The sequence below is a fragment of the Mesoplodon mirus genome, assembly GCF_964341445.2.
Source record: "Mesoplodon mirus genome assembly, chromosome: 9".
Lineage (NCBI taxonomy): Eukaryota > Metazoa > Chordata > Mammalia > Artiodactyla > Ziphiidae > Mesoplodon > Mesoplodon mirus.
Window position 1 is genome coordinate 41,476,998 of NC_138985.1, and position 17,949 is coordinate 41,494,946.

General features: G+C 35.2%; 1 protein-coding gene across 5 annotated transcripts in view; it reads right to left on the reverse strand.

Moving 5' to 3' along the window:
- Positions 1 to 17: 17 nt before the first annotated feature.
- Positions 18 to 17,949, reverse strand: part of SP4 (Sp4 transcription factor) — an 81,139-nt gene continuing 63,207 nt past the window's right edge. For 2 of the 5 annotated variants that reach the window (XM_082632524.1, XM_082632523.1), the window contains exons 5-6: positions 10,498 to 10,649; positions 6,051 to 6,305 (exon numbers count right to left, since the gene is read on the reverse strand). In XM_082632524.1, coding sequence (XP_082488650.1) covers positions 6,183 to 6,305; positions 10,498 to 10,649 — 275 coding nt within the window. In that variant the 3' untranslated portion in view covers positions 6,051 to 6,182. Of the gene's footprint in view, positions 63 to 6,050; positions 6,306 to 7,240; positions 10,650 to 17,949 lie in introns of those variants that run through there. The other 3 variants (XM_082632525.1, XM_082632526.1, XM_082632522.1) reach the window with 3 other exon arrangements.

Here is a 17,949-nt window from a genome sequence, read left to right on the forward strand (position 1 = left end):
GAACAAAGCAATGTCCTCTGGATTCACAAGCCTGATGTATTTTAGGCCAAGTTACAGCTCACCTACAAAAAAAATAATAAAACAGAGTTACTTTTTTAGAGATCATAATGACTTTGCGAGTATACTGAACAATGCCAGAGTTAAAAGACATATTTAGTTAGAGGCATAAATACTTAAATCATAAATCTGATCAATATTTCTATTAGAACAAAATGTATAAACTGAAGACAAATATTTTATTTGAATATATTCTCTGGTGATTATTACCTCTTTTCTCATTGCATTAATTCTTTAAAGAATTTGTTAAGATCATGGATTTGAATAAGGATACTATTTAAAAGAAAATTAATATTTTAAGAACATTTTGTAAACAAGGTAACACTTTTCCTAAAAATACAGAATAAATCTTAGATCTACAAAACGATCAGTAAAATTCTTTAGGAAGGTTTACCCTTTTTTCTTTTCCTATTTTATGTCAAAGTCTGTATTTACAATTGGACATAAGAATAAAAGTACTCCCAGTTACTTATGGAATTGGTGGACATACTTACTAGACTGTTTTTTTTTCCTTCTTTTGTTTTATTAGTTTGATGTATTTTTTTGAAGCATAATTGACCTACAACACTATGTTAGTTCTGTGTGCCCAAGATACTGATTCAATATTTCTGTATGTTAAAAAATGATCACTGCAGGCTTCCCTGGTGGCGCAGTGGTTTAGAGTCTGCCTGCCGATGCAGGGGACGCGGGTTTGTGCCCCGGTCCGGGAAGATCCCACATGCCACAGAGCGGCTGGGCCCGTGAGCCATGGCCCCTGAGCCTGCGCATCCGGAGCCTGTGCTCCACAACGGGAGAGGCCGTGGCGGTGGGAGGCCCGCGTACCACAAAAAAAAAAAAAAAAAAATCACTGCTTACACAGACTTTTAATACAAATTGACATCCCCTGGATTTTGAAAAACAAAACAAACAAGAAAATAAATGAAGAACTGAGGTTCTTTTCATAGGACCCATAACCCTGTTCTAGTCATGATTTACTCCATAAAAATGAGAATTAAAGGTTATATATCATCATTAGAATAGGGAGTAATTTTCTAACAATATTACCTTTCTGTCCATATAATTATAGAAAATGAGAGGAAGCGACTGTAATACAAAACCATAGTAACTTATAATTCTGACTTACAAACTGCAATTAGAAATATATATGATGCTTCACCAAACATGCACACACATACATATTTCACATACATATATATATTTGACAAAGAATAAGCTAACATAAAAGCTTCAAAGACATAACACAGTTAAAGTCGTAACCATTTACAACATTGCTGAATTGAGTTGGAATCTTTTTTCAGTTAGCTTGCTCTTTGCCTTTATACTATTTTCCTCAACAGTGGTTTTTCAAACATGTTAGGGTGACCAAACATTTCAAAGCCATGATGCCCTTTAGAACCATGAATTACTGAGGTATTTAATTCCAACATAAAATTATACAAGCTAGGAACAATTTTAACAGCAGAAAATATAACCTTATTATGGCTTCCACATCTCAAAAATAATACTATCAGTAAAATATTTATTAAACCACATTTCATAGCAAGATAATAAATAACACAATTTGAGCCAAGCCAACCACCTAGAAAGGTATGCTTCAAAGACGAATGAGTGTGGGAGACAACTGCTCAAGTTTAATTTCCTCCTCTTCCCTGTAATTTGCTTTTGTCTGATCTTAGCTCCCAGGGTCTGACTTCTTGGCTCTCTGATTCTGACTCGAGACTTGTTCATCTTAACCTGGCCCAACATGATCTGAGCCTTGGCTGCTCCCTGTGGATGTGGGCTTACTGCACTCCCATCTCTGCAAGTGCTGGCCAGCCCATCCTAGGAGTCGAGGAAGGGGATCTTGAGGTGCTCTAGAAATCTAGCCAAGGAAGAGATGGAAGGAGGCAGGATTAATACAGAAAAGAGGAACAACATCCCTTATGCCTGAACCTGGTGGCACACAATATGTGCTAAATGGACTGGCTGATTGGAAAAAGCATCTCTACAGGTTAGCTTGGGAATGAAAGAGGCAAGTCAGAGTTAAGAACAGGATCTGAAGCCCAGTTAAGGTAGTGACATGGAAGAGGTGCTGGAAGTGGAGGGCAGCAGCTAGCAGAGGTGCCTCTGAGCCTGGCAGGGCACGAAGCCAGTTTGGACAATTTCTTTCTTTATATCTTATCTTATTCTGCAAAGAATCTGCAAAGCTAAGTGAAGATAGCTTAGAGCTCATAAATGCAGAGCATCCTATTCTTTTCTGAACCAAGTCTGAGAGGAAGTTGTCTAGGATAAGAAAAGGTATGGACACCAAACTGCACATTGTTTTTTTCATGGTTGCAATTTAACAGGGAACTGAAAACATAGGAGTACTTTTGCCCTGTCAGCTCAGGTTCATTTTGTTTATTTAAGTGTATCTCTAAACATAGGGGATGATTTTAGATATAGAAAATTTTCCACACGTTAACAACAAAATAAAGGTTTTTGAACAGCAGATGGGCGGATGTTCCTGTTTTTCACTATTTGGTTTGCTTCTTGTTCACTCGTTTGGTTATCTGCTATCACTTAGGTAGGCATGTAGTTGAAATTAAAATTTTAAAATTAGAAAATAACTAAGATTTGAAACTTTAATTTTGCTTAGCATTGGGAAAAGATGACCATCATATAAATCTGAGATAGAAACTAGCTCATAGGTAGTTTGAGAAAAAATGTACAGTTTTATCAAGAAATTCTCACTGAAATTTCTCTTTTTTAAAATGGGATATTGAGCATTAACTTTTCAACATATTGGTACCCAAAGCATTTCAAGATTGGTCCAACTGGGAACTATTCCATCCTCCCTGCCCCCTTTTGGGTTGAGTCATGATAACAATAACTTCTATCTATTAAATACTACTGTGTCAGAGGCTTGAGAGTTACCTTATTTGATCCTCTTAAGACACCTACGAGGTATTATTCCCATTTTGGAAATGAGAAAAAGAGGATGCAGAAGTGGTAGTTAGACAATTTGCCCAAGGTTGTGTAGGAAGTGGCAGAACCAGGAATCAAGCCCACACTCCTCAGCCTCCCAGTTGGTGATCTCTGTGTCACACGGCTTTGCTTTTACCAGGGTGCTCAATGCTCTGCGTTATGAGCAGGCCTTTATCTCCATGGCAAGGATGCACCGCCACCTCTTACCTCTCTCCTGCTCTCCTTGTTTTTCGTCCCTCTAGACTATTGCGCTTTAGCTGTGGTCCAGTCAGGCGTAGGGTTCATCCCTTTTGCTGATTCCCCTTCCCCCAGCTTCCTCTCAGATACTGATTGGCAAGGTTTGCTTCCTCACTTCCAGTTTTACTCAGACATCAGTTCAGGGAGGCTTCCTGACACCCCTAATTACAATCGCAGCCCCAGCACTCTTCACGTTTAGCCTACTTGTCCCCGTTGCCCTTACCACTTTCAAATCTGCGTGTGAACTCTGTGAGGGCAGGGGATAGGGCTTTTTGTCTTCTTCTTGGTCTGACACATGGATTAGTACCTGGTACCAAACAGACCCTCAGTATTTGTCCAATGAGTGGAGACTCAAAATACAAGCCTATTAGTCATCGCTATCATTAAGTCCTGAAGCAAATTAATTTCCAGAAGTAGAAGGGCTAGATAAAAATGTAGTTTTATGGAAACTATTGGTACAAATCTCTTATTATACAGAATTTTAGGGTTTGTGTGTATTTTTAGGCCTATCTGTATTACTTGCACTCTTTCTTTCAGCAGCTTTAAAAACAAAATAGTTTTATGCTGAAGTTTGAACTTCCTAATCCAATCCTAATGTTATAGTGATATATAGCTAAAATGTTACACACAGCATATATTTTATCTATATACATGTACTTAATTTTATTAAAATACATATAGGAAACACAAAACCCTGTGGATTATGTTTCCACTGAACAAAAATTTTTAAACAGTGCCACAATTATGCAAAGGGATTACTCTTAACTAGAAACACAGCTACTGTTTCCTTGAAAAAAATTTTACTGTGGTAAAAATATTGTTTTTATGGAACATTTCAAATATCATAAGCGCATGTGAAAATTCCGCTTGACTATCACCCAATTTTCCTGGTTGACTTCATAAGAGAATGTACAATGTACTTAAGGCTTGAGTATCTGTACTTAACTGTGGGCAGCATAGTGATGCATGATTTATCAGGAAAATACCTTTTCTATTTAAAGAGAATAGATTTTATGTCAGTACAGTCTAATACAAAATATGTAATTTGCTAAATCAAATCCTTATTGTAAAGAGCTGTTATATATGTGTACATGCATACATAACTTGCTTTTCTGGGCTAAAGTACTATAAATAGCATACTGTTTTCTTTTTATACATGAAAACTTGATTATTAAAATTCTGAAATCTAGAAACCCTATAACTGGAACATTTTCCTCCAGGAGAAATTGTCCTAGTAGTTGCCAAACTATTACCTTAGACAAAAACGAAAGCTTGTACCATCTTCCTTCCTCCCTTGCTCTGTGTTTCTTTCTTACTATCTGCACTTGAAATCACTCTCAGGTATCCAAAAATAAATTAGTTCATTGCCACCTGCTACAAAGAAGAACACAGCCTAAGACGTACACTAATTAACAACCCTTAGAAGAACGGAATACATGCCTTAAAAATCCTGCTACACAATTACAAGTTGGTTGTGTGTGAATCAGACATTATTGCTTGGGCAGTAAATACAGTAATATGTAATTCAGATGTATTGAAGAATAAAGTATTTATTTTTGTACATACCTGAAGTCTGCACTCTTTAAGCATCTGAAAATTTAAATAAAAATAAACAAGCTATGCCATCTTTTTTTCTTGATATTTTGACTTTATCATGAACAGCATCGTGAACTATACCTTATTATATTTACAGTGTTGTGCTGAGCACTGCTTCAACTTTCCTAACTTATTACACCAGTGGTTTTATGTCAACAATCTATGTATGATATTCTGACATAAACTGCAGCAAGATCTTTTTTGACCCACCTCCTAGAGTAATGAAAATAAAAACAAAAATAAACCAGTGGAACCTAATGAAACTTAAAAGCTTTTGCACAGCAAAGGAAACCGTAATCAAGATGAAAAGACAACCCTCAGAATGGGAGAAAATATTTGCAAATGAATCAACTGACAAAGAATTAATCTCCAAAATATACAAACAGCTCATGTAGCTCAGTATCAGAAAAACAAACAACCCAATCAAAAAATGGGCAGAAGACCTAAACAGACATTTCTCCAAAGACAACATACAGTTGGCCAACAAACAAGTGAAAAGATGCTCAACATCACTATTTCTAATAATGCAAATCAAAACTATAATGAGGTATCACCTCACACTAGTCAGAATGGTAATCTTCAAAAAATCTACAAACAATAAATGCTGGAGAGAGGGTGTGGAGAAAAGGGAACTCTCTTACACTGTTTGTGGGAATGTAAATTCATATAGCTACTATGCAGAACTGTATGGAGGTTCCTTAAAAAACTAAAAATAGAACTACCATATGACCCAGCAATCCCACTACTTGTCATATACCCAGAGAAAACCATAATTCAAAAAGATACATGCACCCCCAATGTTCACTGCAGCACTATTTACAATAACCAGGACATGGAAACAACCTAAATGTCCATCAACAGAGGAATGGATAAAGAAGATGTGGTACATACATACAATGGAATATTACTCAGCATAAAAGGAACGAAATTGTGTCATTTGCAGAGACACTGATGGACCTAGACTGTCATACAGAGTGAAGTCAGAAAGAGAAAAACAAATCTCATATATTAACACATATATGTGGACTCTGGAAAAACGGTAAAGATCATCTTATTTGCAAAGCAGAAACAGAGACACAGATGTAGAGGACAAACATGGACACCAAGGGCAAAGGGCAGGAGGTGGGATGAATTGAGAGATTGGGATTGACATATATACACTATTACGTATAAAACAGATAATTAATGAAAACCTACTGTAGAGCACAGGGAACTCTACTTGGTGCTCTGTGGTGACCTAAATGGGAAGGAAATCCAAAAAAGAGGGGTATACATATATGTATGGCTGATTCACTTTGCTGTACAGCAGAAACTGACACAGCAGTGTAAAGCAAATATAATCCAGTTTAAAAAAAATCTATGATAAAGTAAAAAGCATTACTTTTTTGGTATTTTCTTTGACTCACTCTTGGCTCCTGGTTCCTGGTTCCGAGTCTGAAGTTCCTAGAAGTCCAAGAATCAAACTGGTACTACCACATAAAAAATAAAAAAAAAAAAGAAAAAGTTTACTACTTGCATTATCCCTTTTATACAATTATCATCCTGATGCTTCCAAATGTGAATTTTTCAGATAACTGAAGTTTACATTTTTAGTTTGATACAAATCTTTTGAAAAATTTATTCCTTACTAGTCTTGTTTGGCAGAGTAGAATAAATTTAACTGTTTCTTGATTCAGGAATTGTTATGAACACATATTATTACACTAGCCATGTCTTTACCTTAGGGTTTTACTATACAACGCCATCTACCCAAACACTATGTAAGCCTTGATTGCTACAGATTTAAAAAGAATTTTTGGCGTCTTCTGTTAGTAGATCAATGTACTTCCCTGCTTCCTAACATCTCCTGCCCCTCACTTGGCCGTATCTAATCTGGCCTGGGTTTGGAAATCTGATAACTAAAGTTGTTATAGTAATGTATTCATTATGTCCATTAAGGTTCTGCATGAGATTTGCAGGGCTCTCCCAAGAGGAAAAGACAATAGCTTCTGCTTATAGACTGTGGCATCTATATACATGGCATACATTGCTTCTTAGTGTTTCTGTAAGCTTAAATAACATCTTAATTATGTTTTCGTTTTTAGGTCTTCTTACAATTTCCTAACATTTATTGCTTAAAAATATTTAAGTAAAAAATGTCCCTAAATCAAATTTTAATTTCCATACATGTCTAGAGCAATGGCTACAAATTAACCTGAAATTTGAATTGGTGTTCTTTGGTGGTATGTTCAGAGAAATGGTGACCAGATCTTAATACCAGGAATTATGAAGAGTTGCCAATATGTTTTCTAGTGAGAAGCATTTACTTTCCAGTGTTCATCATTATAAAAAGGTTGATAGTTCAAACAATTTATTGCTGTTTTATAGCATACATAATTAAATGAAGAAACATGTTAAACTCAAGGGAATTTTTAATAGGTTACTTGCAATTGTTATTGCAGGCAACGACTTGTACATGATTTTATTTCCAAATCCACAAAAAACAAATTTTATACAAATCAGCACTGTAAAAATGTCAATTACAGCCCGAGAGGCTTTGCTGGCAGAATAATTGTCTAAATTCTAGGATATGGGAAACAGGTTTTTTTCTGGACTCATCTTTTTTTTTTTTTTTCTTTTTTTTTACAAAAAAAATTTACAAGTGAAATGTTACTACAAAACTTTTTATAAGGAATTTTTGCAAAACATTTACATTTTACCATCAACTATTTCTGTTTTAAAATCATTATGTAGATTTAATACCCTATGCTGCACATCAATTTATGTGGGATGACAACTTAGTGACATGCATAAAAAAACACCACAAGGCATTAAAATGAAGACTTAAATACAAATATTGTTGCAATAAAACAGTTATAAAATTGAAAAATAGGACCTAAACATCATGCTTATCTAAGTTTGACAAATTAACTTTTTCTCCTAGATTACACACTTTTATTACTGCTCTCATGAGAGTGTGATAAATAATGACTTAACATCAAGTTCTAATGTAATCAGCAACACATACACAAACCTAACCAAAGAAAGTATACTGTAAGAAAAAACTATTCTAACACTGGAGTTCTACCATGATAAATACATAGCTTTGCACTGATAATTACAATAAAGAAAAGTTTTATAACAGTGGTAAAGGGAATGAACAGTGAAATGTCATTAAACAAGACTCTACTGCACATCTGTGCCCTATTACTTATAACAGCTATATCCCACTGAGTCAAATAAAGGACACTGAAATTTACGATTCTTATAAGACAGAAGAGTGGATTCAGAATGGTATGCAGAACAGACTGTCAAAAGATTTCTAATTTCAGTGGTGAAATGTGCACCTGCTAACACAAATTAATATATTTTATATGCTATAAAGCTATCCAAATTCAGTTTGTTAAATTTATAATAGGCCTCATTGTTGATTAAAAAATAACTTCGATTTCTGAGGAGCATACATAGGTATGCATTAAAATTGGTTCATGGAATAATGGTGCAGAGAGCTCATACTCGGTATTAACAACAACAAAAAGTGTCACTCTGAGGAAACATGATTCAAACATTACGAAAGTTTCTTTGCATAAAAAAATTTATAGCACTGATTGTGTAGCATAATGATAGATAAAATATATATTTGATGTTTCAGCTCCTATATAATAAAATTAAAATTAATACTACCAAATGCTCCTCTGTACCAAACAAAGCAACAAACTGATTCTGATGTTTTAAAGCCAGATACATCAGTTGTTAAGAGTACGTTAAATAAAATATACAAAACAATTTACAAAATCCAACTAAAATTTAAAGACTTTGTTACAAGTCTACAAAAGCTTTAAGAAACTTGAAATTTATAACCACAGTGTAAAAATTTTTTTTTCCTTTAATCTCAAAGCTTTTTTATACAAACTGAAAGCACAAAAGACCTTCAGTTTTATATAACGCTACAAAGGGCTGGCCTAAAGTGTACATAGTGTAAACAGTGATCATTACAGTATTTCTCCTTCATCAAAAATACAAGAAACATCACAATTTCGGAAGAGAATTCGCATTAGTACTTTTCCTGAAATAATAGGGAATGCACAAGAAAACATACACCTATATTCAAACAGTCCCCAAACTAATGGTGTTAATAAACCGGGCAGTTAAAAACTTTAGTTTTCAAATGGTCAATTCCAATTCCATTATAATTCTTTGTAAATATATTTTTAAACTATGAAATATCTTACTAATATTTAAGCTACTGGTATACTCCCAATTTTTTTTAAATGAAACTTTTGGCCATCTTTCCTATTAAGACCCTTGTATAAACAATGAAATACATTTTTTCTTTAGTCACTTAATTGAAATTATTCTGATTTTTAAAAAATAATTTTTGTTTCATAGTATCACATCTGTTATATATTTGTTAGGCTGTCTTCTTAGGGAAAATTCAGTTATTGGCATAACATAAAGACATTACTGTGTTATAAATTCTTAATCAGCCTCTAACACAGTGCTAGAAATAAAATGGGATTTGCTAATTTTTAGTAAAGAGGAGAACAGAAATTGTAATGTAGTTAAAAGATAATTTTCTGCTGGCCTTAAAAAAAGTGTGATAATTCTTTCTTTGGCTACCAAGTCAAAGCATAAAGAATTTTGCACATTGTCAACATAACTCATATTTACAGAATATGAAACTACAGAATGATTTAAACTCTATGCAAATATTTCCAATATAAACATTTAAAATGAACTTTGTGGTTCAACCTAGGGTTAGGAATATAATCAATCCTAACTTCAAAACCTTACCTATTAAATTGCCTCATTTTATTTTGCTGAAGCTATTATGAGTTTTGTTTTCCCCCCAGTATTTTCCTAAGGTTTCAATCTAAAATTTAACCTATGGTTTAGCTCTAAGTTCCTCTTGTGTCTCCAAATGGAGAAAGTACTTGGACTTCACTGATTGTCTGCATACGCACTACTACAATGTAGTGGTAATAAAGATCTGAGATGCCTCTCAGATTACTTTTTTGGAACTTACGTAATTCAACTGTTGAAGAATTTCTAATATTTAGAAAAGACGGCCAAAACTATTTTCAGTTGATTTTCCAAAAATCAAGCTAAGGAAATAAAGTATTATCTCTATCAACAGTTAACTATTTGTTTTCTGTGCTACTGCAAAAAAAAAAAATAATCCACATAAATTATTACTGACTTAATTTATAACAAAGTACTTTCAAAGAAAACAAGTCCAGTTAAGGTCCAGCCTGCAAACTAGTGAGGTCTGTCTTTTTAAACATGTTAACACATGATGTTAAGAGAGGGGAAGATTCAGTTTAAAGATTACATGATAGATCTCCAAATAACTACAACGTATAATATGAAGGAAATACTTTTCTGTTTCCAGTACATCAGTTTGCTTTTTATATTTTTAAAAATTCAACACTTCATGTGCTGACCCAAAATCTTGGAATACTTAAAGAAGCCAAGAATGAAAACATGATTTCCTACTTTGTAATTCACCTGACCAGCCCATTTCCAGATTTTCAAATGTGTGTAAACTTAAGTGCAGCACTAGAGGTCTCTGTTATAAATAACTGTTCAGAATTCTTCCATGTTGGTTGAAACATTGGGAGTTGCTGGGTTTGAATCTTGAGAAATGGCTGCAACTGTGACAATTCTTGGGGAGCCAAGCACCTCTGTTACAGATGAGTCCAGTTCTCCGGAGGTAACAATGGCAAGAGCTGTCCCACCACCTTTCTTATTCTGGTGCGTTTTGACATGTTTGGAGAGATGATCACTCCGCATAAATCTTTTAGAACATTCCGGACATTCAAATCTCTTTTCACCTAAACAGAAAAATAGTAAATGAACAGTAATTCACTTTATCTAAATGAAATTATTATTTAAAATAATTTCTCTTCTGGTCATACTATACTTTTGAGTAGTTGCAAAATACTTCATGTTTTTATTTTAAAATGCCATCGAACACACAGTGCAGTACATGACTTTAAAGTCATGATTCTGCTAAGAACTGAAAATAAAAGCTGTTTCCTCAGTTTCCTTATCTACAAAATAAGAGGGTTTCTAACAGATGATCTCAAAAATCTCTTCCAGGTATAACAATACATAATGTTCAAGGCTCATATCCGCCCTTCCTTAAAAACTATTGTCTAGGTTTTGAATATAATGCCTAGAGGCAGGAAATACCTTAGAACTACTTCAAATAAAATCAGTTAATAATTTTGTAGTGTACTGAGTTTCTTCACAAGGCAAAAATGAGAATGGGGCAAACACTACATTTCAAATTTAACAGAGTTTTTAGGTCTCGCAGAATTAAGACTATTAGGTTCTGGTACACGGAGTGATTCTTATATATTCTCTCTCTAAGTTATAAGATAGTTCTACTGGAACTAACTACTTCTGTATTTTAGAAAAAAGTCCTTTCATTTTTGTGTATAATGGGTGGGGCACATAAAAATTTGGTTAATTGGTATATCATCACGTTCATAATGGATAAACTATTAGCTTTAGTCCTTCCCTTAAAATTGTTACTTAAGGGAAAGAAGCAATGTTTTCCCAGTCTGATAGTAGAACTTGGATAATAAGAAAATTCAATTCAGCTGACTTCTTTTACCTGGCCCTGCTTTTGACTTACTAACAGAAAATCTATAGGTTCAAGTTTGCCCATGTCAGATATTATCCCCTATTCTTTATGTTTGTTTTATTTAAAAAAATTGCATTTGAGGTGTCTCATTGGAATTTTCTCTTTCAGTCTTGAAAAATTAAATGAAAGGATAAATAAATGGTTGAGACAAATTTTTTTTTTTTTTTTGCGGTACACAGGCCTCTCAACTGTTGTGGCCTCTCCCGTTGCGGAGCACAGGCTCCGGACACGCAGGCTCAGCGGCCATGGCTCATGGGCCTAGCCGCTCCACGGCATGTGGGATCTTCCCGGACCGGGGCACAAACCCATGTCCCCTGCATTGGCAGGCGGACTCTCAACCGCTGTGCCACCAGGGAAGCCCGAGACAAAATTCTTAAACACATTAAAAATAAAGGCAGTTAAGGTTTAAGGTAAAACGACTTGCATCTTATGAATGCTAACAGCCAGACAAGGGCTAAAAACAATTAAATGAGGGTTTATGTTTAGGATCAACCTTGAACTCTTTTATCTTTCAAGTTTCCCATTTTACTTCAAAAGAAAAATTCGAAGTGTACAAATTTAAAAGCTGGAAGAAATTTTAAGGATCTTATTTTACATTTCCATTTTATAGATGAGCAAGCCGGGGCTCAGAAATTAATTAATTTGCTTGGGAATCATACAATTTATTAATATCAGAGCAGAATTCAAGGCACCTGGTTTCTAGTTCAGGCTTTTTGTACTAAATCACCTGTAGTAGAGACCTCTGTTCTTTTACAGCAACAGTGGCCAAGAATAATCAGAAAGAAATCAGGTAGTGATGGCTTGAAGGCATGAGATCATTCAGTAAACACTGAATCAATGGGTGATCAACTTGTACACACTGGCTGTTTAATAAACATTTGTTAGCTGTGATATTCATGAGCTCAGTCATTTTTCAACAAATATTTGCAGAACACCTGTAATGTGCCAGGCACTGGTGATACAAATCTGAACAAGTCAGAGTCTCTGATTTTAAGAAGCTTCCGTTATCTTGACAGAGTCATTTGTAACCACATGGAGCTACTGGTATCAAATGAGAAAGAAATTCAAGTCCCCACCTACTCAGCAGCAAACTGTAAGGTAAATGAGAAATGATGGGGACATGGTTTGTGTGTGGACTTTCTAGTCTACTCCTAAGGGGTGTGAGTATCCAATTAATTTCAAGCAATGAAAGTTGGATAAAATCTCAAAATAAGTAAATTATGTTGTACAATTCAACTATCATTAGGGGAATGACATTTCAGTTTATTAACCTTTTCCACAAAGAAGTGTGTTTTCTGTGGTGTAAGACAATTTCTGAATTTCTTACCTCTTAGCAAACATTATCATTATACTTTATAATATATGGATACAGGGAGGTACAGGGTTCTTGTACTAACTAAATACACTATAGTATCTTTTTTGTATTTATATTTATAATTATTTTAATTATTTTTATAATTATTTTTAGTAGGGTTAATACTTTTTTTTTTTTTTTTTTTTGCGGTACGCGTGCCTCTCACTGTTGTGGCCTCTCCCGTTGCAGAGCACAGGCTCCAGACACGCAGGCTCAGCGGCCATGGCTCACGGGCCTAGCTGCTCCGCAGCACGTGGGATCCTCCCGGACCAGGGCACGAACCCGTGTCCCCTGCATCGGCAGGCGGACTCCCAACCACTGCGCCACCAGGGAAGCCTGCTAGTAGGGTTAATACTTTTTACAATAAATGAAACTAATTATCAAAACTGTTGATATTAGTTACTTACGGTGGGCAAAATGCCCCAATTCCCCACAAAGATGTCTGTACCCTAATCCCTGGAACTTGTGAATACGTTTTATTACATGGCAAAAGGGATGTAACTAGGGATGTAACTAAGTTTATAAAGGTTAACAAAGGGAGAGTGCTCTGAATTATCTGCGTGGGCCCAATCTAATCACATAAATTCTTAAAAGGAGACCGCTTTCTTCAGCTGGAGTCAGAGAGACGCAGCAAGAGAAATCAGAGAAATCAGAAGTGTGAGAGGAACTTGACCCGCTGTTGCTGGAGGGGTGCCACGTGGAAAGTGAGAGAAGGAACGTGGGTCACCTCCAGGAGCAAACGCCAGCCCCACTGGCCCCCTGCTGACAGGCAGCAAGAACACAGGGACCTACGCCCTACAACAGCAAATGCTGAATCTGGCTGACAGCGTAAGTCTGGAAGCAGATGCTCTCCCAGAGCCTCTGGGCAGGAACACAGCCCAGCCAACACCCTGATCTCACCTTTGTGAGAGGCTAAGCAGAGGACCCCGGCTGTGCCTACTAGGACTTCAGACTTAAACAAAGTGATATAAAAATGTGTGTTATTTTAAGCTGGTAAATTTGTGGTAGTCTTCTGTAGGAGCAATAGAGAACTGATAGTTATATAAGATATAGTCTTGAAAAAGGTAAAGCCTAATTAAAAAAAAATTACAGCTGATCTGTTACATGGATCAAGATCTGTGAAATATCTACATCACAAGTATCAAAAGCATATCAAGAAGAAATTCCAAATTTTATTTCTCTAAGAAAATCTCAAGGATGTAAGCAGAATGATTTTGGTTTAATACACTGAATATAGGAAAAAAAACCTGCTTATTTCACCTATATTATTAATAAAATGCCAAGCTGTATTACACAACTATTAATATATGGTAGTATTTTAAAAGGATTTAAGTAGAAGATTCATATTTAGAAATTATGTAGATTATTTCCTAACATGATATTAACAGTAATTTCTCTCAGAAAAAAAATTTGCTGAGATTTTCAAATGGAATCATAGACTTGAAAGGAAAAATGGAACTAAATCAGATCTTTTAAGCTTTATGTATTTGAGGTACCCATCAAGAGCCAATTATCTAGCTGCCACAGTTCTGCTTACAATCTCATTTTCAAAGTGTTACCCTCAAACTTAAGCTAATGTAATATATAAAACATACTTTATGGGTTACTGATGTTATTTCTAAGTTTGTCATTTGATAACATACCTGCATATTTGTCAATTAAAATAATTTCAGGAGTTACTGAGGGACTGAGGGACTATATTAGTTTCCAAGGGCTACTATAAAAAAGCAAAAACAAAAAATCACTAACTGGGTGGCTTAAAAGCAACAGATATTCACTCTCTCACAGTTATGGAGCTAGATGCCCAAAATCAAGGTGTCAGTAGCGCAATGCATCCATCAAAGGCTCTAGAGAAGAATACTTTCTTGCCTCATCCTAGCTGCCGGTGACTTCTGGCAATCCTTGGCATTCATCGGTTTGTAGGTGCAGCTCTCCAATCTTTGCCTCTGTCTTCACATGGCCTTTTCCCCTGGGTCTCTGTGTCTTCTCCCTTTCTTACATGGATGCCAGTCATTGGATTTAGGGCCCACTAGGTCCAAGATCCTAGACACTAGGCATAGTATGACTTCATCTTAATTCATCTCATCTGCAAATAACTGTTTCCCAAGAAGGTCACATTCACAGATATTGGGGATTAGGACTTAAACATGTCTTTCTGGGAGACACAATTCAACCCAATACAGGGACATTTTTAAATGTCTGGCATTTGTTACAGCTAAGTAAAAACTCACCCTTTGCTCAATGAATAACTTCAACTAAACGTCCATTTGTAGCATATATACAACTTCTTACCAGACTTTTATATATAACTCACTCTACAGAAATCATATTTTGATTTGTTCTAAAAAACCTCATTATTCAAACTGAGAAACTTGTACTCCCTGGATCCCTCCAATGTCTATCAGGAGGGACCTATCAGTCCCTCCTAGACACTCTCCCTTACCTACTCAGCCTAGAATATCTAAATGAATCTTTTCATAAGTACACTCAATTCTCCTCTATCATTACCTGTGGATAAAAGCAAATTAAAAGGGGGAGGAATGATAATTTGAGAGAAGTTATATGGCTTAAATTTTCTTGAAGACAGAGTAAGGGGAAGTTAACTGGGAGTGACAAGGGAATTAAGAAGACTTAAGGAGGTTTAGGTAATTGCTAAGGTAATGAGGAAGCTGAAAAAAAGAATAAGATTGATAGGCTGTTCTGAGAGACTGGCTGAGATTTGAGACCATAAATTTGTAGATAACAAATGTGCATCATGAGTAATTTTTCATTTTTTCCTTCAGCAATTATCTACTCAAATATAGAAGCCCTTTGGTCATTTCATTATAAACACTTTTTTAAAAGGCAATCTTATCTACTCTAATGGTTTTAACTATCATCTATAAATGGATAGGTACATCAAGATTCCTAAACTATGAATTTAACATCTCCAAGATGTGCCATAGAAAGCATCATTCAAAATGTCACAAACAGAACTCATTAACTTTCCAATCCTTGTAATTCTCAGAAATAAAGGGGAAAAGTCCCCCAAACTATGAAAGAGGTAATGTCAGTAAACATGGTGATCTCCAAAAATCCACTCCTCTGTGAAAGGAACCAGAAACTGGGAAAAAAAACAATCAAATCAACCCTTTCAGACTCTGGAAATTAATCAAGGGTTCCAGTAGGGAGTGTTTAATAAAGAAAATGGCTGGATCTTGGTAAGAAGAGCAAGTTTTGTGGTGTTTTAACTTGCCTAGTTCCATTTTCTACTCCCCAGCAGCCTGGTAGTCACCAGAGGGAACAGAACAGAGCTGGAGCCCTTTCAAAACTTCTTTCCCAAAGAATTATCATTGTTTCTTTGGAGGACCCCACTTAAAATACTTTTGTATTTAACCTTCCTTGGAAGTACCCCAATACAAAAAGTCTTATTCCAGGGGTAGAGAAGGGCATGTGTTTGTCTAAAACAATTATAGGAAAGTGTTTTAACTTCATGGATGTCCAAAACAATGAATAATATTTGGGCCAAACAATAAACAGACTAAACAAAAAGCTTAAAAGAAAAAGCTGACATACTCCTTGGAATCCAGAAGGCCACATACATGCTTAGGGCTGTGAGGCTACTCAGGAAAGGGTTGAGAAGAACCAAACTCTCACTTATGCCTATCCTTTGAGGCTCTGCAAAAGCAGAAAGTGAAGGCTATGGTAGCATTGTCAACTGTCTGGCTGAGTGTTGATGGGGGCCCCAACATGCACACAAAGCCTCTCAGCAAAGAGGGAGAGATTTATTGGTCCTAGGTTTTTAAAAGAAAGAATATTTGAAGAAATGATGGCTGAAAACTCCCCAAATTTGATGAAATACATGAATATACACATTGAAGAGGCTCAGTTTACTTCAAGTAGGTTAAATGAAAAGAAATTCACACTGAGATACAATAATCAAACTGTTTAAAGTGAAAAACAAAGACAGAATCTAGAAAGCAGCAAGATGGAAGTGACTCATCATCTGCAAGGGATCATCATAAAGAAAAAAGCTGATTTTTTTCACCAGAGATCACGGAGGTGTGAAAGCAATGGGATGATATATTCAAAGAGATAAAAGGAAAAAACCTGTCAATCAAGAATTCTAAATACAGAAAAATTATCTTTCAAAAATAAGGAGAAATTAAGATGTTCCCAGATTAATAAAAACTGAAGGAATCTGTCACTAGCAGATCCGCACCTATAAGAAATACTAAAGGGAGTCCTTCAGGCTGAAATGAAAAGACACTAAATGATAACTGGAATACACATGAAGAAATAAAGAACACCAGGTAAAGTAACTACATAGATAAATATAAAAGACAGTGTAAATGCATTTTTTACTCATTTTCCCTGTATCTAGTTTAAAACACAACTGCATAAAACAGTAATTACAAATCTGTGTTGATGGGTACAATATACAAAGATGTAATTAGTGAACAAAACAGCAGAAGTGGAGGCAGAGCTATGTAGGAGAAAAGCTTTTGCATGCTATTGAAATGAAGTTGGTATTAATCCAGACTAGACTGTTTTAAGATGTGAACTGCAATCCCCAAAGCAGGCAACCACTAAGAAAATAACTTAAAAAAACATACACACATACATATGTATATATATATATATGTGTGTGTGTGTGTATATATATGCATACATATATACACACACATACATACATATATTAAAAGAAATTACAAAGTAATTAAAATAACACATGAGCAATATTTAACACAAAATGTCAATAATGGAGAAACACAGGAACAAAAAAGATAAAAGACATGAAGACAAACAGAAAACAAATACCAAAATTGCAGAAGTCCTTAGCAGTAATTGCATTAAACATGAATGTATTAAACGCTCCAATCAAAAGGCAGAAATTGACAGACTGGATTAAGAAAAAACATGATACGACTATATGCTTTCTAGCAGAGGCTCACTTTAAATTCAAAGACATGAATAGGCTAAAAGTAAAAGGACAGAAAACTGATACACTGTGCAAATAGAGAGTCGCAATGGCTATACTAATACTAGAACAATAAGATAAAAATCACTACTAGAGACAAGGAAGGCTACTTTATAACAATAAAAGTGTCACTCCACCAAGAAGATATAACAATTAGAAACATATATG